Source organism: Diadema setosum, chromosome 20, assembly GCF_964275005.1.
Source record: "Diadema setosum chromosome 20, eeDiaSeto1, whole genome shotgun sequence".
Taxonomy (NCBI): Eukaryota; Metazoa; Echinodermata; class Echinoidea; order Diadematoida; family Diadematidae; genus Diadema; species Diadema setosum.
The window spans coordinates 20204220-20230492 of record NC_092704.1 but is presented as its reverse complement, the minus strand read 5'-3'; the positions used below and the strand labels follow the sequence as shown (position 1 = coordinate 20230492).

Here is a 26273-nt window from a genome sequence, read left to right as displayed (position 1 = left end):
ATTGGTCAAGTTAAGTCACTTTGTTATTTGTAAACACTACACAACTCAGTGGGAGAAAAGATGGTCAAGATCTACCTGTATTTTACTACGAATTGATTTAAAATGATGTGTATCAATTCTTATTGCGTTTGTGTATTCGTCTTGTATATACATGGGTACATGAGTGAATGTGTGTATTCTTTTTATTGAACTTCCTTAATGAATGTATGCACAAATGCATTCAGGGTTACCATGGTTACGCCCATTGAATAACAAAACAAGTACATACATGCACGAATAGTCATACGTCGTACATACAGTACACTCATAACTTACATACATACAGTCATACGTACATTCTTTCGCACATCCTGATATCAATGTACACATAAACGGTTCACGGAAATAGAAAAAAAGGAACTTTATTCAGTTAAAAGAAATCAGAAAAGTGTTGATATACGTGATTGTCAATCTGCAAAAGAAGTCGTTACTGCATGATTTGTGTTTGACTATGACAATCCAATATCCTCGCAAGGAGGCTAAAATCATAATCACTCCTCTTATATCAATTTCAATTACACTCAATTTCCATACACCAAAAACTACCCCTAAATGCCTAAACGGGGTATGCTTTGATCAAAATGCACTTATCACTAGTTAAAGATAGAAGCGAAGAAATATCCTTTTAGACCTGTTAATCACACTTGTGAAGGTTTCACGTAATTTCCCTTAAGAATGACTGAATGTCTCTTCCTTCAGCGAATCAGGTGAATTACGGTGTAAGTCCAAAGACAGTTCAACATTTTCAAAGAGCACGCAAGATGTAAAGACCCTTTCTTATAAAAACACCTGTTGTTGTCTGTGGTTATTACGTATATCAGTCCACTTGCCCATATGCTTTAAGCATGGAGCTGCATTTAGCATCATTACATATTTACATGTACGAAGTTTCAATAGAAATCATTTGGTTTTAGTTTTCGCCATCTTGACAACTTTATTTGGCTTTAAAGTGCACACTTTGGAGTGTTAGCGGCATATTCCTCTTCATGCGATTTGCCAAGCTTCGCGACTAATAAAAAAAAAAAAGTGGCTGTATTAATATGAATAACAGGGCAATTTGGTATGAAAGAAATACAGCATTATAATTTTAAGACACAAAAGATTAACCAGGGAGGTGAGACCTCTCACCTCCCTGGATTAACATAGTCCACAGTCACTGATATTATTCCCTGCATAAGTTCTACCTGTATACTCGTATACACTATGGCTACATTTTCCCGTCTTTTTAATGTTTCAATATCCGTGGTTCTATAGACGAATGAAATGAAACATCTATGTCCTATGTACTCCAATACTGTACTATCACATCCATCAGTTGGATGGTTGTCTTTGTTGGCCGAAATGACACATCTGAAACGATGATTTCAGTTTTTTGTTCCATCTACAATAGGAAATATATCAAAAAGATGGAAGAGAAATGATTTGGATATTAGTACAATAAATAAACACAATCATTAAAGTTCTCATTTATAGACATACAGGTAATATCTTTAAGTAGTTCAAGATTTGAAAATTCGCTTGAATTCATAATTTCATCAGCAAACCATTCTAAGTATAACTGTAAAAAAAAATCTAAATGATATATAGAGTGCCCATTTCTTCCAATTTAGCTTCATGAGGAAATCGTTTTTTAACACTCACGGGGCCACTTGGTATTTTTATTTCCATAGTACAAACCGTTCACATAAAGACTCATCTACAGTATTTCAATTACTGTAAAACGAGAAATGTTCGCGTGCATTTTAATTTCGCGGATTTCGCGAGCGCCAAGATTCGCGAAATTAAAATGCATGCGAAATTTCTTATCTACACTATATGCATTGAACGCAAGAGGCAATTCGCGACTAATTTCTTGCCACGAAAGAGGCCGTCGGCTCCAATTCGCGAAAATTTCGTACCGCGAATATATCATGTTTTACAGTACACTCCTCCAGCATTGTCTAGGTAGTATCAAATAAAGCTTTTAAACCAGAAACCTGTCCTTCTTTAGCCCTGCTTTGCAATTATTTCAATGCAAATACTAATCAGCATTAAAGGACATCTGAACAAGGATAATTTGCAAAGAACCGAAGGGGCAGAAAGAGACGAGGATGCCAAAAACAAATAAGGACAGATAGAAGAAGGAGAAGAAAGGAAGGAAGAGAAGAGTATGAAGACGAAAATGTACAAGTGAGTAAAAAAAAAATGTAGCAATTGAAAGGGAAGTAACTGACAGGATGAAAAAAAAAAAGAATAGAAAGAAAAAGTTGAATTAGAAGAAACTAAAATACAGAAGTAGAAAAAGAAGATGGAAAAGACTATACCCCTTCAGAAGATTATAATTTTTCTCCTATTCATCACCACCGTCGCACAGGTCATCATCGATATGAGCAACACGACGACGAGCAGGGCGTACGTGGTCGACGGCTGCTGAAGAACTCCTCGACGAGGACCAGCAATCGGACCTGTAAGGCCAGACCCGAAAATAAACAAACAAAAAAAGTAGACGACATCATTAAGACAAAATACACAAGGAAAAAAGTTTGTCGAAGGTTAAACAACCATGCCCATTGCTTTTTTTTAATGTGATGTATTGCACCTAATATATACTATTGGACCTGTAAAGCAATAAGGTCTAAACATAAAAGAAAAAAAGACGGCATCATCAAAGACAGAATACAAAGGAAAAAAAAAGAATGCTTGTCGAAGATTAACAACCAAGGCCCAGAACATGATGCCGCACATGTCATAAGTCATAACATTTGCCTTTTTAATGTCATGTATCACCACAGTGATATTTAGAATTTCATATTATGCATTCAATGTGAGTAGAGAGAAGAAAGGCGTGCGTCGGCAGTTATAAAAAATATTATTATTTGATTGGTCGCTCACTGTGAAGTGAATGAGTTCAAATTTGAAATTGTTAGTACACACCTTGTAATAGAGAACTGATATAATGACGTCATGAAGGTGATACTTATACATTAGACCAATTTCCAAATAATGATCCATGCTTTCTGGCATATTTCGTTACATATTTTTTACGCTTTCTCTCTAAGTTACAGGAAACAAAATGGCAGTTTTATGCAAAAAAAAAGTAAATAAAATAGATAATACCTTTCTCCGAGCCGAAAGTCGGACAGTACTCGTGACTGGTGAAGGTCCAACCAATCCCGTTCGTCCCCGAGCACGTGACATTGATGCACCTGTTATGAGGACGTGGTCTGAAGACTGCTGAAGCGCAACTTGACGTGGGGAGCGTGGTGTTGTCGACTCCTATGGTGTATGTGTGAAGGTGTGCGAACGGCTGGTCATTAAGACTAACGTGACACATGATGATGAGAATGAGCTGACCTCCTTCTCCAATGATCTCCTGGATCTCGATGGAGAGAATGTTACTCGCTGGGGGCGCTTGACCTGAAAAACAAAATAAAACAAAACAAAACAAGCATAAAATCAATCCTTTTGACTTTTTTTTTGTCGCGCAATCTTTAACATCAGCGATAAACAAAGTTAAAAAAAGAAATGGAAAGAGAAAATCAATTTAGGCTAATCATAACCTTAAAATGATAAGTAAGTCTCGCCATAGAGAATAATTGCTATATCCTCGTTAAAGGAGTAATAAATGTATTACCAGTGACAGTCCTTACATCAATACGTTGTACTCTTAAAGAGCAGTCGTGCATGTAACATCAGTGATACTTATAATATTTCACACACAAACGCTCTTCTCCGTGTTATAGAAGTATTGATATATTGATATAATAACATATGACAACATAAATACCAACTGAACACTGCTAACATTTCCTTTATTTTAGCACTGCCATGACGTGTCAACACTAACGTCCATGTATCACACACTAAAAAGGAATGATCATCAACGAAAATACTTCTATTCATATCAGAGCAGGAACTAACTAAATTTATAGGACGGTTAAAATGGATGTAGCTCCAAATGAGTTTGTATAATACATTGCAAATTAATAAGTTTTTTTATTATTTGGTGAAGCAATAAAGCGTTTTTGAAGTGAAATGGATTTTTTTTTTGTAATGATCACAGGGTATTTTGTATCAACCATGGAAAGCTTTAACCCTTTCTGTGCTTTGCATGTCAATAACAAAGATATAGAAACACAAAACTCAATAGGTGTCTAATGTGTCCCATGGCACAAAAGGGATAGATATCACAAATTATCGTCTTACCATCGCTTCTTGGACAGTAGTTCTCTGTAGTGGTTGTCCTACCGATGTCGTTGATACCGGTGCAGGAGATTTCAACGCATTTACTCGGAATGGACTCAAGGGTCACGGAAGGGGAGCTTGAAGATGACTGGATGACGTCATCAATTGCAATCTCGTATGTTCCCATTGGTGGAAACGGCTGGTCACGTGGGTTGACGTGACACTTGATCCTCAGGCCATTGGCTCCTTGTCTGTCCTCGTTGTCGGCGATCTTGATCCAGATGATATCGTCTGCTGGAGCGTCTGTCACGTGGTTAAAAAGCAGACGATCGAATGATATACTAGTAACTCCTTCTTATTGAGATATACATCTTCACACAAACGCACGTACACACACAATAATAAATACACATTAATGTATAGTCAACATACCTTTATAAGAAAAAATCTACATAATACACGACAGTGATTAAAAACAAGGATTCGCAGTTATTATAGTGTGATAAAGCACATACTGTTTGTACTTGTATTGCTGCAAGTATGAGCATATGCTGTGAATTTAATGTTCTGAGCGTCAACCTATATACCCTGGAAAGCATCAACAAAGAAGATTGTAAGCTAAGTAAATAATTTTATATTAGGGTTTGAAAGTGGACGTTCAGGTGAGATTTCTAAATTCGTGTCTTCCTAGGCCTACTGCAATGGCAGTAAGTTCCCTTTTGATACACAGGCGTTCTCATATTCCACTTACACGAGAATTAACCATTGTTTGTGCTTTGCTATCGTAGATATCTTGGAACAATAAGCCAGTTCGTAATTAGCTCATGTACACATTGGTACAAACGACCTTTCTTTTTCCTCAGTTCGTTTAAGCACTTCACTCGTTATGAAAGTGTCATAATACGTAAGCTTGCCTACCGTAACAATAATGGAATTAGGTTCAAACAAAGAATAAATTTGCGTTTACACCAAGTGACCAGAATGGTCCGTCGGTTGACATTTTACAGGTAGTCATCAGGGCCGGCGGAATGTTTTTAAAAGCGTTGGGGCCCACTTTCGGGTTTCATGAGCTAACAAGCAAAAAAAAAAATCCTCAGCTCCTCTCTCCCCTTCCATTTCCGGGTTTCTTCAGCTGACAAGCAAAAAAAAAAAAAAAAAAAAAAAAAAAAAAAAAGCGGGGGGGGGGGTCCTCGGGTCGAATCTCCCCCTTCTATTTCCGGGTTTTTTCAGCTCACAAGTAAAAAAAAAAGGTCTTCTGCACAAGAAAACATAACCTTAACGCGCTCACACTTCAAGATCTCAAGATCTTTATCTATTTATAGTTAGTGCCACTTACGTACTTCCGGGTTAACACAAGTGTCGACACCTTATGTGCTGACACCTTATGTATTTCTTTGTATGGTGCACAAAAGGTGTGGGGGCCCGAGCCCCCACGGCCCCCACGGTTCCGCCGGCCATGGTCATTTCATTGTTTTGTATTGAATGCAGCAACCATCAACAATCAATTTCTTTTGGTATTGCCAAATACCAGGCTTGCTGTCAGGTGGATGCGCTGATAAGCTCCATTTTCATGATCACATGAATAATCATCATATCACACATGCTTATCTCAGTAAATTAACAAACCAACATGTCTGTTGGTACAAATGACCTTTTTTCTACTCATGAGCAGAGTGGAATTACGAACTGGTCTATTGGACACTCTTAATAGCTGCAGCACATTAATCTCGGTAATCATATGAGTATGACGTCATCGTATGTCTGCAAAATATCGCAGTTTTCCTCAGCACATGCTCACAGAAAAGTCACCATTGTTTAGACATAAAAATCATGGCGTCATTGTGACTTGCATGCCCCGCAGGTCCCACTGACTATGGAGTTAGATACTCAACAAAAGTGTACTTACGCCGCACTTGCAAGATTCGGGACCTTTCGCTACCAATGAGATGACACTGAAGAACGCCTCCATCGTCAGCTGCAGTTGGAGTTAACATCAGGTTGCTACGAACATTGTAATACATGTAGCAATTGAAACCGTAGCCGAGACCCGAGTTAATGGACCCGTTTGCATATGTAGCTACAGCATTATCTCTTCCTTTAAATCAGAAACAGAGAAAACAGACATAAAAAAAGAGAACGAGGTTTCAGTATTGGCAATAACATCAAAAGATGTACGATTGCATTTTGATGTAAACGAAGGCATACAGACGGAGTAAAACCCTTAGTGAGTGGTAAAATAATTTGAAAGAGCATTTGTCATTGGTTCTCGCATACTGTTCGGTGTATTACTTTGTTGATATTTGCAATCATGTGTAGTTTTCAAAAGTTACTCCTTAAATGTTCATTTCTGATTAATTTGTCATCGCTTGATACCGTAATCAAGTTCCTCGTATTAAAATCAGAAGTCTATCTGAATTTGGCTATAAGAAATCAACATAATTGTTATTCTTTTATGCGTTGCTAATAAAATAGATCTACCTCCTCCTTTTTTATGGTATTACGCTATATGCCTTTCTTTTAGTTCTTAATATTCATTTTAGATACATGTAATACGTTAAGTCGATTGTCAGTTACCGAAATAATGATTTTAGTAAGTCACTTATCTAGTATATCCATGAAGTCAGCCATTTTACTTCGCTATGCAAGTAGTCATAAAAAATACATGAATTAGTGGAGCAAACTTACGGTCTCCCTCACACCTCACTCCGGCGTCTTCATCGTGACCACAGTCTTCACATCCCCATGACGGACGAGGGCAAGTAATCAGAGAGTTTTCAGCTCCATCACAGCGGACTTCGTCAAGCCAGATAGGTCCAGATCCCGGCCCAAAGTAGGCTTGGATGAAATGAGCTGAGGCGGATGAGTAGCCAAGCTCTCTGCAAACGACGTGCGCGTCGTTAATATCCCAGCCATCGTCACAAATCGTGCCCCATTGCCCGTTACATGATATCTCAACTCGCCCTTCCCTCTCCTCCGATCCACCAACCAGCCTCACTGAAAAAAATATAAGGGATAGTTTAAAAGATATAAGTGCATGCATAACTACAAATTGCACTGAACATTCGAAAACAAAACGAAAATGTCATGAAGACGCACTTGCGTATATCATTTTATACATTTACAGGGCGATGTATAATGTTTCCTATTCATTTTCACGCTTCGTCGAGTATACATAGACACAAACATTATGCAAACAATAATTATTATCAGATTATTGATATGTACGAGTCTTTCTGTTTACGTAGGCATCAATACATAACAAATGTCACATAATTGCGATAAGTGAAAATATTTTGCACAAATCGTTTACTGTATTATTTTCTAAAGCAACGTCCAAAAAAAAAAAAAAAACCCAGCAACAACCCAACTGATGTTCAAATATCACATGCAAGTCTAATCTTCCTTCATCTAACAAAATCACTCCCATTTTCAAGCATGCATGGTGATCGCTCCTCAACAAGTAACGATTTGTCCAGTTGCAATGACATCTGTGTTGTGCAAGCTGCTGTATGGCTTTGTTACCAAAGTCATTCAAGACCACATTGATACTATGGTCTGTTTAACAAGCAGCAACATGGCTTCGCCAAAGGACAGAGTTGTGTAACTCTTTAACATTCTTCATTCCCGACAATCCATCCTTGATAGACCCGTCCACCACGTATTGATGCAGTATTTCTGGACATGACCAAGACATCTGTTAAAATGCCCCATCACATTCTGCTTTCCAAGCTTGCAACCAATATAATTTCAATATCCGTGGTTCTCTTTGCATTTGGATTTCTTCATATCTGGCTAACTGCACTCTCATCCTTGGTCATGCTTCCTCCTGGACACTGACGTAACTTCTGGTGTACCTTATAGGGCAGTGTTCTAGGTCCTCAACTGTTCAATCTCTTCATCAATCATAATCTATATGTTACTTTTTATCATCACATACTGTCTTGTTTGCAGATGATACAGTGTTATTTTTATTGACAGATTGATTCTTCACAAGATGAAGACCAAGTTCAAAAGGACTTGGAAGTCTTGCTCCGTTGATCTCATCGGAATGGAATGTCCTTCAATCCTACCAAAAGTAAGGTCACGCGCATTACAAGAAAACGTAAGTTTTACTCTCTGATTTATCACCTAAGACACTGTAGATGATGTACCTCTCAGCTCAGCATCTACTTTTCGGTATCTTGGAGTAGTGATCAGCTCGAACTTGACTTGGAATATTTTCTTCAATTGTCTCTCGTGCAATTGTCCCAAACTTGCTGAGAACATGCCGATTATTCCTTGACATTTCGTCACCTTCCTACCAGAACCCAAGCCTTTTTCTACTCCCCCTCCTGTCTTCTTCCCAGGATTTGGCATACACTGCCAGCAGACGTCAAAGACGCTGGTGTACTCTTTCTTCCTTTCTCAGCTAACTTAATTGGTCAATTTTCCGTTCATTAAATTCAATTCTATTCTTATACCAACCTCTCTCTGTATATGTCGCATAGATACTTCATACGTTTATATTACACTGTTTTTTGCTTATAAAATACCTAAAGGGGATGGCTAGTAACTGATCAGTGGGAATCAGTGGGAATGCTGGGGTATGATTGTTCCAATTCCTGTGGAATTCATTTAAGAGTACATTATACACTATATATCTATTGTTGCGTGAAAATCATTTGCTTCAGAATGGTCTCATATTCAAGAAATGTGCAGTTTAATGGTTCCAGGCTAGCATGCCTGTACAGTGACGGGGCATTAAACTGCACATTACTTGAATACTTGATACCCTTAGAATTGCAGGTCTTTGACAACTCATACAGTGGTTTCTGAATTTCTTGCAAAACGTTAAAGCTAAATCCTCACCTCAACCAGAACTGTACTGTCCCTTTAACACTAGCACAAGTGTATAGTATATAGTACTTGTCTTCAGTGTGTGTGTGTGCATGTGATCACGCTCTCGAATGTATTTGTGTATATTTTGGAACATTTTCAACTTTGATACGTCCAACTGCGTGTACTCACCCTCAAATCCGGTACATATACTTCCGCAAGTGGCTCCGCAGTCGTAATGTAGTGTGTCCACTGTACTCCTCAATCTGGTCTGCCTCTGCCAGCCAGAGTTGGCATACCCACTACTATAAGTATCTCTTCTGTATCATACTTCATCGATTACATAAACGATGTATCTTCTCAGTGCATGAAAATAAAATGAAATAAATAGAAAAGCTGGGGTGAAATCTAACTTAATACTCTATTGAAATACACAAATGTGAGAGAATGACATGACGCAATAACATTAGAACAGTTCGTGTCCTCTCTATCACTTCCGTCAGACCACGATTTGACACCTGCCGTCAAATTCAGTCAGTGGTCCGAAATCGTGTCCTAATGTTTTTCCGAACCGTTGATCACCATTTCCAGCACTCTTTTACCCCTTAAGCAAAACCTACGAGATTAACGTGATAAATCTAATCAATTTGAAAATCTATCCTCTTGGTTGAAAGGGAAGAAAATACACCTTCATAAACGATTTTGATCTGGCGATCATCTGAATAATACTTTCTGTGTCAACCAAAAGTTGTTGTCATTCTCGCGTTCAGTAGCATTTCTCAACATGTACATACTCCACATTCTCTGATTGATAAGAAGTAATTTTAATGCGGGCCTTCTACTCCTACTCATAGAGTGGACGTTATGTCATGCAGAGCATTCGTCTTGCAGCACTTACTGCATCTGGATTTAAAAAGTGAGTCATTTACACAAAATTACACACCTGTAAAAGTTATTTCAGCCGGGATAAGATTGATAAGGGATCAAACACTGTCCCTTCTCTGTAGCTTTAGGACATGCTTACCTTAAGTAATGTTAAAAGCCTACACTTGGCTATTTACATCACAGTCGGCAAAAGTTCACATCCGTTTCCAAAGTCCTTTGCTTTCACTGTTTCGTCATTCATGTGGTAAATGTCTTTGTCACCAAACATATTTCGACCAATCTAAAGTCTGTGGTCATATAAGTAGACTGAATATACAAATATATGCTGCTCGATAAGTACATCATGTTATTTCTTGCCTATCTATATGTAGTTTCGCCTGCGCAGAGATCTTTTCGGAGCTCGAGACTACGCGTTTAAACCATGTACAAAAATCCCAATTATAACCTATACAACCATAGGGCAGAAAAAGTTTGCTTCTCTCCTTGAGATATTCCCATTTTATGCACGTTTTGGTAAATCTTTGATGTATAGTATAGTTTCTTATAGTTATTTACTTTAAGGGCATACTATCCATAAGCTCTTTCATATTTCAGATTCATTTTACTATTTTTTGCGGTCGGTCTACGCAGTACTTAGACATGGAAGTACACAGTATAAGATGCCCGTTGAAAGCTACAGATTTTCTTCCCTTTTACTCTAGTCGACCTAGATGTTCGCATGACAAATCTTTTACTAAATATCTCGGAACTTCATTACACTCATGCTCTCAAAATCTCTGCATATGTAAAAGAAATATCGTTCCTTCCTTTCTGGGTCATATCACGCTGAATGAAAGAATCATTTAATGCACAGACGATGAAATTTCAGTGTAGGTGTGGAACTCTGTAAAAGGTGACTTCCGTCAGAGCTTTCTAATATCAATTTTTGAAGCGCCCTCTATTTCTGTCACAGATATCGTTATGTTGACCGACAGAACATTCACAAATTTGTCATTTACTCACATTCACTTTCACATGAGTGTATTGTCATAATGCGAGAAAATGCGAGAAAACAAAAATGATTCTAATGTCATTTTCAGTGTTATAATAATTTGGCATGTGCCACGTCCAGAAATTACCAAGTGATTATATATAAAACACATACAAACAAATGCACACACAGAAAAACACACACACAAAAGCATGAACCTCATACAAAACCGAGCCATACGTATCTATCACTTCCATGTACAACAACATTAAATTTATGTTTTATTTTCCCTTTTAATGTACGGGATATGCAGTTCATTGGCAGGCTTAATTTACTGTTCCTTGAAATGACATCTTAATGTACTGACATGTTTGAAAAAAAAAATGATGTTTTTATTGCTTTCAAAATATTCATAAAAAAGTTGCGTTAAATATGAGTGACATGTGTAATAATTATGTATTCCTTTTCATAATAGCAGAATGTCACAAGTCAAATAAGTTAGCTGGAAAAGCCGAATGAATTCAGTTGGACATTGGGAAAATGTTTGATTGCACCGAGCCTGAAGGCAGAAAATGACAGCAAAATTGAAGCATAAAAGACTTCGTTTTCACCCTGTTTTGACATTTCTCATGCAATAAGTTAACTATTTAGGTTATATCAGGTGAGTGTTTTTAATTCCTGAAGATAGCTTATCGAAATTTCATTAATTCTCAAGTCATCGTCCTTTCTACAGTCAAACGTTTCTACAGTTCGGCTGACTTCGCTGGTGGTGGTGAAGCCGTCTGTGATTTGGACACCATTCAAATACCAGCTTAGAACAGCCGAGCCGTACACGTCATTTCCGGAGCATGCTGCCGTGACTTCACGGCCAGCCCGCAGAGGAGAGGGTACCTCGAGGTTTATCGTCATGGCAGCTGAAAGAACAATACCAGAAAATAACGAGGATTGATGCCGAAACATAAATAAACCACGTTAAGAGTATTGTCTCTTGTGAAAAGCATGAATATTACACACAACAAACGCATAGGAAATAGGAAATGGCTAAAACTGACTAATTGAATAGGACAAGGGAACAGTTATCTTTGAAGCCTAAAGATCAAAAATAAAAAGCAAACAAACAGTGAAGACACTGAGTCAATATATTCAGTCTCATATTGCCGTATGATTTTGTCTTTGTTCCACAATTTCCAAATCCATTTCATTGGTGCTTCTCACGTTGTAATTTGTCAATTAAGATCCATTTTAATGTGCGGAAAATAAACCATGTAATAATGTGAAATGATAACCAGGCTAAAGGTCGTAATCCTTACCACCATGATGAATATTCATGAGAAGAATTCCGACCTGAATCCAAGATCGGTAGTCAATCATTTCGATGAGATTTCTGGATAACATATGAGACCCCTGCTGAATGAAGATGAAAATAATTAAATAGACCCATGAGCAAATCATCATACAACACATTAAAGTAAACAATAACAAACAACCACAGCATAGCAAAACAACAAATAATCAGCGAAGAAATATTCACTGAATTCGGCTTTGCGGTCTTGGTAAAGAAGAATTCGTATCCAAGATAAGAAAAAGACTAGTTGTTAGAAGAAAATGAAAATCAACATTCGAGTTCTTCAGCATAATCTTGTCGTTACTCACAAGTATTACAGTGTGAAGATGAGAAGCAGAAAGTGCGTTAAAGCTTACAGATATACTCGTCTATACCATTTAAGTCGACGCCGGTTTTAATCAATATAGTTCGTCATCAGCGGGCAACCAAACTTCCTTGTTTTTATTGAGTCACGGGTAGGTAGGTGCATTGAAAGGGACAGTTCACATGATGACATTACCAAGATTCATCCGCGTAATGTGATGAGTCGTGCATGTTCTATCAGTCTATTGCTTTTTTTAATCTCACATGGTTTCCTCCCCGGACTGGATTCCTCTTTTTACTTCCGTTCAGACTAACTCATTTGGACTACCATTTTACAATTTTACTGAAGCTTTTCAAATTTGGATTTCACATCTCTGTTCGATCATAATTACTGATATCTAGTATAAACAATCTAAATTGCAGAAAAAAAACATGTTTCGACAAATATATATATATATATATATATATATATATATATAGAATCATAGATTATTTATATATATATATATATATATATATATATATATATAAATAATCTATGATTCTATATATATATATATATATAGAATCATAGATTATATATATATATATATATATATATATATATATATATATAATTTATATATTATATTATATACTCCTATTCAATCATTTTCATCACATTTCTTCTTCGTGATAAAGCCTATTTAAGATCCAATTTGTATTCTGCATTCTGCTAACTTTATTACTCTTTTAGTTTGGAGAGCATGCAGCCAGTTTCAAGTAATTTTGCAATGGTGATGTAATCATTGTGCTATAATTCCTGCGTTAACATAATCATTTTCTGTCATTGATCGACAAAGCAGTTCTCATTGAAGCTACGATAAGGTGTTCAGTGCTGATATTTAAGGATTTAAAAGAAATGAATAAAATCAAAATTAAAAACAAAAAGATGAAATAAGAGCTTTGAAATAGGATAGTTCAATTAGTTTTTTTAGTAAGAAAATATAATCTTAACATATAAATATAATCTTCTATTAATGCTGTCAAGCATATAAGTTTTTTAAGTATGAAATGAATTCAACATCATATCTAACAACTAAAAAAAAAAACCCAACATCATTAGTTCCTGAAGAGATATAGTCATTGTTACTCATGCGTTTGATTTCAGGCAAAAAGTACAAGAACTATATTTGCATATAGGCCTATGCGTGTTTTGCAAGGACATCAAATAAACTTTCGATTAAAAATAACATTTTGATTAAGCTAAATAGTATAGCAGAGAAAATAGATTAAAAAAGAGTGCTAAAGCAAAAACTGCAAGAATTCAGTGAGTCATTATTTCACAGGAATTTAAAAATGTTGGTGTTGAAATGTCTTTGTAATTGTGAGAATAGACGAATTCTAATTAAAAATGGGGAACAAGGCAGTGCCCACCGTTACTGGTTTGTGTAGCATCAGCGTAAAGGTACACTTGTTATTAGATACTCACCATCAACAGTTACTCTATCGATGCAATATCTGTTCTTGTTTTCACTGCCTGGCAAATTACCGGTTTCTGTCGACGTATATAATCCTACAAGTCCATAGCCAGAATATTCTAACTGTGCTTCCTCTATTAACAATTCATGATATTTGGTACATAGCGGATACACGGTGAATGTGTACATTCACTAAATGAGCGTTTTAAAGTTTACTGTCAGTCATAGTATTATCATCTCATACACGCATACCTACCTATGTGTGCATGTATGTATATCCATATGTATAGTAATAAATACAATTTTATATATACATATATACACACAATTTATTGTTGTTTACCTGCACATACAGTGTACATTATGTCATCTGATTTTGTAATTGGTTTCCATGTTTCGAATTGTATCGTGTTGTTTTGAAACATGGGAAAAGCTGTCAATAAGACTGTATGTTAAAATTTTAAGTAAACAAAATTTTCGTCCTTGTTTCCTCACTTGAAAACAGTTGCGTGACATTAGCCGGGTTCACACGTACAAATTAGCGGGATGACGATCGCGATGCAAATCTCGAGATTTGTATCCCGCTAATTGATGTACGTGTGAACCCGGCTATTAACACAGGAGTTTGAAAAACATCAAATTCCTTTTGACACCTAAAAATAAAATATGTGAAATTGCATCAGATTCTCAATACAACAAGGTGAATTCCTTCCCATCAAATTTAGGCCATGGCTGTTCGTTGAAGACAACTGATTTATAACATGCCTTTTACATTGTACACATTTTTAATGTCAGCATGGTCAGTGAGAGAGAGAGAGAGAGAGAGAAAAAAAAGACATTTTTTTTAAATGGTGATGATGGTGATGATGATGTGCCCTATATGTCGGTCATATATACTAGGTGTTACAAAAAGTAATTTCACATTTTTGATCCTTAAAGGGATGGTTCAGTATTGGTGAAGATGAGAATTGGGCTTTTAACATTTTCCGAGATACCAAGAAAACGCTTTTGATATAGTACAGAGCATACCATTTTAAGAGGTATTCAACACGTTCAAAGTTTATTTGATGAAAATCGGGTTTGTAATGACTGAAACATCCAAAAACAAAGTAAAAGAAAGCGATCGTAATAAAGTCTGGGTCCAACACTATATTAGAATCGCTCTTTTTTGGATATCTCAGCCATTTCAAAACCAATTTTCATCAAATAAACGTTGAATTCCTCATAGAATTACATGCTCTTTCGTATTTCATAAGAGGTTTCTCATTATTTCACCAAAAAATGTTAAAAACCCGAAATTAGGTCTCAACCAAAACTGTACGATCCCTTTAATAGCTCGACAACCATCCAGATAACACTGTCATTGATAATAATGAGTAATAGCTGGATATTGTACAATTTTGTCGGGGTGATTTGCCTGGGTACAGCTAGTCTGAATTCATGGTAAAGGGTTAAATGCATGCATATGAAAAACGTAATCACATATTTTCACATACATTACATTTCAGGATGAAAACGGACTAGCTGTGATAGTGGAATTTGTCAAGAATATGTAATAGAGAATTCAAACCCAGGCCATTGTTCAGGGCTATTGTCTGGATGTTAACTACACACTCCCATACACACCAAGAGCCCTGTACAAGTTAAAATTCTGTACAGTGTTGGAAATATATCAAAATCTGAACCCTAAATCAGAAATAAATCTTGAATTTAATGAAACTAATTTATGCTTTCATTTTTAGATTACCTCCAACAAAATTTGCTCTATATAGATCTACCTGTATTGGATGTAAAATGATGCGTATCAATTTCTCAATCCGTTTGTGTATACGTCTTGCACACGAGTACTTGTATCAAACAAACAAACAAACAACTTTAGTGGATGTTTACACGCTCATATCAAAATGAATGCACGCATACAAAAATGCAATGTCACGTACATTGAATCTTGACATTATACATACACGAATACACACATACATGCAATACATTCATTACTACATACATACAGTCATACACAACATCCTTTTATACACCGGCCCCATGCAATTCTCTGTACAGTCAAACTATTCCACGTGAGCATCGCATTGGATAAACAATGTAATTATGCATTCACATCCTAAGAGCTACAGCAGTTTGCCTTACATATAGTTATTATTATTCAGCTGTCATTATTCACCTGCATCATACATAATCCGGTGAAGTGGTCCCGCTTCACATCCAGCTGGAACCCATGGAAGACCAGTCAGCGCAAATAGACTATTCAACCATCTTCTCAGATGGGTAATGAAACAAACAAACAAACAAACAAAACAATTTCATGCGTACGCACGTTCACTCAAGTACACACACGGACATACATACAAACGTCCTGATCTTACGTCCGTCACTCTCTCTTATACACGTGTACGTATTTCTCCCTCAAATTATTACAAATCCGATCATCCGTTCTTTAGATATTGGGAGATAAAGCTATATATCATGTCCTTAATGACCCTATGACCCAAATTCGATCATCTGTTCTTTAGTTATTGGGAGATGAAGCTATTAGATTTTCATGTCCTTAATGACCCTATGACCGTTGACATATAAATGACCCCAAAATCCAATCGTTTCCTTCTTACTTCATTATAAAACACATCCGTCGTTGAGATATCATAATGATACACAGACTGACAGACAGACAAACAGAAAGAGAAACACACGGAACATGAAAACATACAGTAACCTCAGCTAGCCGTAGGTTTCATCTACTGGCGTAGGTATCAAACGCATTCAACCATAAAATTAGACAAGGTAGTCGTGTTGATATACGTGATTGTCAATCTTCAAAAGAAGTCTTTATTGCATCTTTTCTTTTTACCATGACAATCCTATATCCCAAGTACTGCATTAAGGCTAAAACATAAACACTCTAAACTGAATTATTTTATTCTTTGTCATTGCTTTAAAACACTAAGCAAAGATGAAAGCTAAGCAATTTCCTTTTTACACTTGTAAATCACGAAATGTATGAAGGAAAATTTCACGTGATTGTTTTGGTGTCACTGACTAAAGGTCTCTTCCTTCAGAAATGAATAAAGTAGAACTGCATTACTATCTAATCCCCAAAAGTAAACGAGATGTATAAATATCCTTCCTCGTAGATATACCTGATGTTATGACCAATCCACATGCATTCAATGTCGTTACGTATGTACAAGATTGAGTAGTGGTTTTCATTTTCGCCATCTTGACGACTTAATTTGCCTTTAAAGTGTGCACTTTGATGTGATAGTCGTATATTCTTCTTCATGTATTTGCCAAGTTTTAGATCGAGACCAATAAAAGAAATAAAGTTATTATTTTTTTTTTAAATATGGGATATGTTTATATGAATAACAAGTCAGTTTGATGTAAAAGAAATACACTATTTTGATTGTTTGACACAAAGTTGAACTTACGTACACGAGACACTGTCATTGATTGCTGCGCGCGTTCGAGTTCATTGTACATTTGTAGATATACATTTCCGTCTTTTCTAATGTTTAAATATATGTGGTTTTGGATGAATGAAATAAATACCAGTATATGGCCTATGTACTTGACTACCGTACTGTCACAACCGTCAGTGCGGTGGTTGTTTTTGTTGGACGAAATGACACACTTGCACATTAGACCATGATTTATTCTTTTTAAGCTCCATCTAAATGAACATAAAAAGATTTAAAAAAAAATGTGTTAGTACGTACAGTCGAGAGACATATTTGAAGATACTTTTATGGTGTCCAAGCCTAATCCCCTCCAAGTGTTCAGATATAATACAGGTAAAAATTTTAGGTTATACGTTCTGAAGTTCAACAGTGATTGTTCAATAATTGTTATTGGGACTTCATTAGCAAACGACACAAAGTGCAGAAAAAAAAAACCTCAGTGACCTTGAATTGCCATTTCTTCTTAGTTATTGTTATTAGGACATCACTGTTTAACACTCACGGGGACACTTTCTCAAAATACATATATTTTTTTACTGTCCATGATAAAAACTATTCACATAGCAACACATTTGTCCATTTTTCCCGCCCCTCTAGCAACTTATATTTTTCTTCTCGTAAAATATTATATTTATATTTGTAAATTTCAGGGTACCACCCCAGCGTTCATGGGATTGAAAGCTTGTCTGAAGACTAACAAGGATTTACAGTATTATTTGGCAAAGAAAAAGGGTACGCTTGCTTTACATTTTCGAAAATGGAGACTGGATTTTTAACTTGTTTATGTAGTTGAACCCGGAGTTCCGGAAGTGTCACATATTTTGTTGGTCCCCTTTTATTGTTTGTTTTTGTATGTTGATAGACTACGGACCTGATGAAGTAAAGGGTTAATGGTAAAAATATGTTCCTAAAAACCTCGTTATAACACTGTTTTACTTGATAGAATGTATATTGTTTAGTAATTCATAATTGACATGATTGGTTTTTGTATGCTGCTTTTTCTTATTTTTTTCTTTTCTTGTTTATTTCTATTTGTATAATCATGTTTTTGATCTTTGTAATTTTGTATGATGCTGTTTAATAAAAAAAAATTGAAAGATTTAAAAAAAAAAGTATCAGATAAATCTTTTAGTCCAGAAATCTTCCACCTTAGCTCTGCAGATTTGCAATTACATGTATTTCAATGCAGATACTGATCGGCATATAAGGGCATGCATCTAAACAAGGCTAACTGGCAAAGAATCGAAGGGAAAGAAAAAGACGAAGATTCGAACGACAAATAAAGATAAATAGAGAAAGCAGAAGAAGAACAAGAGGAAGAAAGAAAACATTACGACGCTACATATAAATAAGAGCGTCTCCCTTCCAATCCATATGACACGGGTTCGAATCGAGAGTCTAGCTGAGCAATGTTGTGTGTATAGGCAAAAACACTCTGTCCCTAGTATGGAGCTCCCGTGTGTGAGAGAGTCACAACTCGTGCACGTGGAAAAAAAAACACGCCATATTCATTTATTGCAAAAAGTAGGGTCCATAATAAACCCGGTGAAGTGGTCCGCCTCATATCAAACTGGACCCCCACGGTAGACCAGCGATAGTGCAGCTAAATTTGTCCTGTCCAGCCCTCTTCTCAGAAAAAAATAAAACAAATGAACAAGCAGGAAAAGCCCCCCCCCCCAAAAAAAAAAAAATAAATAAATAAAAAATAAAAAAATAAAATAAATAAATAAATAATAAATAAATAAATAAATAAATAAATAAATAATTGATAATAATAATAAATAAAATAAAACAAGAAAACAAGAAAAAAAAACTTTAAAAAATCACAAAACAAAACAAAACAGGAAGTAGAAAATAAAAGATCGAAAAGACTTTACAACTTCAGAAGATGGTAATTTTTCTCTTATTCATCACCACAGTCGCACAGGTCATCATCGATATGAACAACACGACGACGAGCAGGGCGTACGTGGTCGACGGCTGCTGAAGAACTCCACGACGAGGACCAGCAATCGGACCTGTAAGCCAGAACCGAAATAAAAAAAAAAGACGGCATCATTAAGACAAGACACACAGGGGAAAAAAAAAGTTTGTCAAAGGTTAAACAACCAAGGCCCATTGCTTTTTTTTTTTTTTTTGATGTCATGTGTCGCACATATTTGACCTGTAAAGCAATCGGGTCCAAACATGAAAGAAAAAAGACGCCATCTTTAAAGACAGAATGCGCGGGAAAAAAAAAACGCTAGTCGAAGATTAAACAACCAAACCCAGACCATGATGCCACACATACGTCATAACATTTGTCATGTATCACCATGGTGATATTTAGAATTTCATATTATGCATTCAATGTGATTAGAGAGATGAAAGGCGTGCGTCAAGTCGGCAGTTATGTATCCATGCTTTCTGGCATATTTCATTACATATTTTTTACGCTTTCTCTCTAGGTTGGAGGAAACAAAATGGCAGCTTTATGCAAAAAAAAAAAAAAAAAACAACAGTAAATGAAATAGATAATACCTTTCTCTGAGTCGAAAGTCGGACAGTACTCGTGACTGGTGAAGGTCCAACCAATCCCGTTCGTCCCCGAGCACGTGACATTGATGCACCTGTTGTGTGGGCGTGGTCTGAAGACAGCTGAGGCGTAGCTGGACGTGGAGAGCGTGGCGTTGTCGACTTCGATGGCGTATGTGTGAAGGTGTGGGAACGGCTGGTCATTAAGACTAACGTGACACGTGATGACGAGAATGACCTGACCTCCTTCTTCAATGATTTCTTGGATCTTGATGGAGAGAATGTTACTCGCTGGGGGCGCTTGACCTGAGAAAGCAAGCATAAAATCAGTCCTTCTGACTTTTCCCCCTCGTCAGTTATGTCTTTAACATCCAGAAAGATTGCATTTTCGCGCAGCGGTATACAAAACAACAATAACAAACAAACAAACAAACAAAACAAACAAACAAACAAAAACGCTGGATGGTGAAAATCAGTTCTAGGCGAAATATAACCATAAAATCATAAGTGAGACTCGTCATGAATGTTTTCCTCGTTAAAGGAGTAATAAATGTATTGTCAGTGATAGTCCTTACTGCAATTGTACTTGTTGCAGTAGCAATACGTTGAACACTTAAAAAGCAGTCATGCATGTAATACAATGTATCAGAGACACTCATAATATTTCACGCACAATCACTCTTTTCCATGTTATAGAAGTATTGATATTATATTTATAACACACGATCATATTAATACCAACTACACACTGTTAGCATTTTCTTTATTTTAGCACTGTCAAGACGTGTCGCCACTGACGTTCATGTATTATTCACCAATAAGGAATAATTGTCAACAAAAATACTACTATCATATCAGAGCAGGAATTAAAGTAATTTGGTAGACGGTTAAGATGGATATAGCTTCAAATGAATTTTTGTATTTCAAATGAAAGTGTTTTTTTTTTTATTTGGTGAAACAATAAAGTGTATTCGAAGTGAAATTGATTTTTCTTTTTTTGTAATGATCAAAGAGGGATTTGGAAGCTTTAACCTTTTCTGTGCTTTGTGTATCAATAAAATAAGATGCCAAAAAAGAAGACACCACATTGATTCATAAGCTGTCTAATTTCAATGACACAAAACTGGTTAGCTATCACAGATTATTGTCTTACCACCACTTCTTGGACAGTAGGTCTCTGTAGTGGCCGTCCTACCGATGTCGTTGATACCGGTGCAGGAGATTTCAACGCATTCACTCGGAATGGACTCAAGGGTCACGGACGGGGAGCTTGAAGATGCCTGAATGACGTCATCAATTGCAATCTCGTATGTTCCCATTGGTGGAAATGGCTGGTCACGTGGGTTGACGTGACACGTGATCCTTAGGCCATTGGCTCCTTGTCCGTCCTCGTTGTCAGCGATCTTGATCCAGATAATATCGTCTGCTGGAGCGTCTGTCACGTGGTGAAAGGCAGACGATCGAATGATATAACTCCTTCTTATTGAGTATACTATCTTCACACAAACACACACACACACATGATAATAAATACTCATACATGCATTATAAACATACCTTTATCAAAATAAAAATCTACATAATACACGACAATGATTAAAAAAACAAGGATTCGGTGTTATTAGTGTGGTAAAGTAAAATTATACTGGTTTGTACTTGTATTGCTTCAAAAATAAGCAAACTGTGAATGTAATGTTGAGCGTCAACCGATATACCCGGGAAAGCATCAACAAAGAAGATCGTAAGCTTGGTAAATAATTTTATAGTAGGGTTTGAAAGTTCATCTTAAATCACCCAAGCTGACGTACAGGTGAGATTTCCAAATTCGTGTCTTGCTAGGCCTACTACAATGGCAGTACGGTCTTTTTTTATACACAGGTGTTCTCTCTCCACCTACATGAGAATTAACCATTGTTTATGCTTTGCTATCGTAGATATCTCGGAACAATAGCTGCAACTAATCTCAGGAATTTTGTGTGAGTATGACGTCATCGTATGCCTGCAAAATATCGTAGCTTTCCTCAGCACATGCTCACAGAAAAGTCACCAAGTGGAGAGGATGGTGAACGTTTAGACATGGCGTCATTGTGACTTGCCGCATGTTCCAATGCCTATGGAGTTAGATACTCAACAAAAGTGTACTTACGTTGCACTTGCAAGTTTCGGGACCTTTCGCTGCCAATGAGATGACACTGAAGGACGCCTCCATTGTAAGCTGCAGTTGGAGTTAACGTCAGGTTGCTACGAACGTTGTAATATGTGAAATAATTGAAACCGTAGCCGAGACCCGAGTTAATGGACTCGTTTGCATATGTAGCTACAGCATTATCTCTTCCTTTGGATGAGAAACAGAGAAAAAAAAGACATCAACAAAGAAAATGGAGTTTGAGTAACATTGGGGATATCATCAAAAGATTATCGATTGTATGTATATCATTAATATAAACGAAGGCATACAGACTGAGTAAAATCTTGAGTGAGTCGTAAAATTAATTCGAAACAGCATTTGTCATTGGATCTCACATCCTGCTCGGTGTATTTCATAGTTTATATTTGCAATCATGAGTAGTTTTCAAAAAGCTACTCATTAAATGCTCACTTTTTCTTAATTTGTTATTGTTTGATACCGTAATCAAGCTCCTCGTGTTAAAATCAGAAATCGTATTTGAATTTGGCTATAAAAAATCAACATAATCACTATTCTTTATGCGATACTATAAGATCGATCCCCCTCCTCCTTAGTCGATTGTCATAGATTTAACGCTCTGGCAATTTCAAAAATAATGGTTTTCTTTGTCACTTATCTAGTTTTTCCATAATATCGGCCATTCCACTTCGCTATGCATGCAGTTGAAAATAAACACGTAATTGATGGAGCAAACTTACGGTCTCCCTCACACCTCACTCCTGCGTCTTCACTATGATCACAATTGTGACATCCCCATGGCTGACGAGGGCAATCAGTCAGGGAGTTTTCCCTTCCAGCACAGCCAACGTCGTCAAGCCAGATAGGTCCAGATCCCTGCCCAAAGTGGGCGTTACCAAAATGAGCTGAGGCGGATGAGTAGCCAAGCTCTCTGCAAACGACGTGCGCGTCATTGATATCCCAGACATCGTCACACACCGTGCCCCACTGCCCATTGCACGATATCTCAACTCGCCCCTCTCTTTCCTCTGATCCACCAACCAGTCTCACTGTAATTATACATGACGTGTGGTTTGATTAACATAGTTGTGTATAATTATAGACTTTATAGACTAACTATGAAATTGTTAATGCACTCAACACTCGAAACCTTACATATCTCCTTAAAAGATGCACTAATGTTCATTATTTTAACACTTCATTTAGCGCTGGTAATGTATAAAAATTCGGTTATCATTTTCATGCTTCTATGAATATCTGTGTACTTACACACATTATGAAAACTGTTATCAGAATTATCATGAATTATGTACGACTAAAGTCACATGATAGGTCTTTCTGTTATATGTAACGATCAACACATAACAAATTAAGCGTAAGTGTATTAAGTCTAAGTATTCTGCACAAATATTGTTTTCTGTGTTATTTTCGAAAGCATTGTCCGAAGTGATGATTTAAAAAAAAAAGATTTACAAAATTATAAATATATCAAGGAGTAAATGTCACCACTGAAACAATGAGCGAGTACTAAAACCAACATGCCAATATAGTAGCCTTTCTTCATTTTTTTTTTTTTTGTACTTTCCACGTTGCACTCTTGTTACCTTCGTTTCAATCTGGCAACGTGGTTTTCCAAGGAGAAAAAAAAAAAAACCAAACAAACTTTATTAGATACGAACAATCAACTGTTTTTGAGAGTTGAAATTCAGACATTGTCAGATGAATGTAATTAGGTGTGTCGACGCACATACATTGGTGTCTCCTTTAACTCTAGCATATACATGCAGATTGTACTTGCATTCATTGTGTGTGTATGTGCGCTCTTGTGTGTGTGTCTGTGCGTATTTTGGAACATTTTCAACTTATCAAGCTGCATGTACTCACCCGCATATCCGGGACATGTATTTTGGCCGCAAGTACCGCTTTCGCAGTAATAATTATTAGTGTGTCCATTGTACTTCTTGACTTGGTCTGCCTCTGTCAGGCAGAGTTGCTTTACTCCCTATCCCTTATGTATTATATTTCATCAATTACATTAACGATATCACTCATTAGTGCATGAATGGAAAAATTAGGATGGAATCTCCCTCAATACTGGATTGCAATAACAGGAATGTGGGAAATGACATAACGCATTAATAGTACAAGAGTAGTAAAAAATCCTCTTTATCACTTCCGTCTGACTATGATTTAACACCTGCTGCCAAAATCAGTCATTGGTAATAAATCCTGTCTTGATACTTTTGTTCAAACCAGTGATCACCATTTTTAGCATTCTTCTACCCCTTTAGCAAAACTTATGAGATTAACGTGATAAATTCGATTAAATTAAAAATATACCCTGTTGGCTGAAAGGGGAAGAAAATACACCTACATCGACGACTTTGATATGGAGATCATTTGAATACTATTCTTTATTCAACCAAAAGTTCTATGTAATTCACTAATTCAGAATCATTTCTCAACATGTACATACTGCGCACTTTCTAATTGATTAGAAGTCATTCTAATGCGGGCCTTCTACCTACACACGTAGAGTAGACGTTATGTCATGCAGTGCATTCGTCTTACAGCACTTTCTGTCCCTGGGTATAAAAAGTGAGTCATTAACACAAAACTACACACCTTTAGAAGTTATTTCAGCCAAGGTAAGATTGATAAAGGATCAAATACGGTGCCTTCTCTGTAGCTTTAGAAAATGCTTACCTTAACTGGTGTTAAAAGCCTACTCTTTGCGATTTACATCACAGTCGGCAAAAGTTCACATCCGTTTGCAAAGTCCTTTGCTTTCCATGTTGCGACATCTATTTTGTAAATGTCTTTATCACCAAACATACTTCAAACAATCAAAACGTCGTTGTCTTCTAAGGAGATTGCATATACAAATATATGTTCCTCGGTTAGTATATCACGTTATTTTTTGCCTATCTAAATAGTTTCGCCTGTGCAGAGATCTTTTCGAACCTCGAGACTACGAGTTTACACCATGTACAAATATCCCAATTATAACCTATACAACCATAGGGAAGAAAATTTCTGCCTTTCTACTGAAGTGATTTCTATTTTATGTACCATTCGGTCTGTCTTTAAGGTACATTATAGTTTCTTTTATAGTCATATAAGTACAGGGCATACTATTCATAGCCTATTTTGTATTTCAATTTCATGTTACTACTTTTTGCGGTCAGTCTATCACAGTCCTTAGAACGTCCGTTATGAAAGCCTCCAAGTCTGTCTAATGTCTCTCATGGAAGTATGTACCACCGTGCCTTCAGATAATCATATTTATCATGCTTACCAAGCTGAAGTAGGGGAAAAACAGTGTGCCGGTCTGCTCAGGGATTCTTTGTGAATAGGTTGCTGAGTTAATCCAAATAGAATGGTGTCCATAGCATCGTAAAATCTGCTGGTTTTGGTTTGCTGACTAGATTGTCGGTGAAAGGTCATATCCGATCGAGCTGCTCAGTGGGTTGCGTACACTTTCTGTGGAGAGATCAATGCGGAGTAGACGTGAACAGTAAGTTAATTCTACCAGACTAATCTGAAAAAAAGAATGGATAATTCCCTCCCAGACATATTGTACCCATCGGGGAAAACTTCAGCGACGATCAAGGTTGTTTATTTTACCAAATCTGTGACATATGACACCTTCCAACTTGCCAAATCACGCCCGTGTGACATTGCCATCGGTAATTTATTATCTGATTTTTTTGACATGACAAGATCTCTATTGATATCTGTTTCTGAAAGAAGACGAAAGCGTCTGCTCATTTCAGCATAGTTTTAGAGCTGTTTCTTCGCATCCGCGATAGCTACCATTATTATTTTGGCACTATACGTTTTAATGAATTATTCTTAGGCATTTCATTACAGAAAACATAAATGACTGAAAGTATTTAAAATTTCTGTGTCCTTTCTAAGCACACAGTTAAGATGCCCGTTGAAAGCTCGAGATTTTCTGCGCTTTTACTCTAGTCGACTCTGATGCTTGCATGACAAATCTTACACTCAATATCTCAGAAATCCGTCACACTTATGCTGCCAAAATCTCTGTAAGTGTAAACGAACTATTTATCTTTCCTTTCTGGGTCATATCATGCTTAATGAAAGGGGCATTTATTCCACAGATGATGAAATTTCATTCTCGGTGTAGCACTGT

At 36.6% G+C, this 26273-nt stretch overlaps 1 protein-coding gene across 1 annotated transcript; it reads right to left on the bottom strand.

The window, feature by feature from the left end:
* Positions 1-2346: 2346 nt before the first annotated feature.
* Positions 2347-24380, bottom strand: LOC140243488 (uncharacterized). Its single transcript, XM_072323160.1, has 8 exons — positions 24368-24380; positions 22855-23163; positions 22115-22303; positions 21122-21403; positions 19975-20268; positions 4225-4506; positions 3136-3435; positions 2347-2483 (listed from the first exon to the last, which is right to left on the bottom strand). Exons 1-8 carry the CDS (start codon positions 24378-24380, stop codon positions 2347-2349), a joined length of 1806 nt encoding a protein of 601 aa, XP_072179261.1.
* Between the last annotated feature and the right edge of the window lie 1893 nt (positions 24381-26273).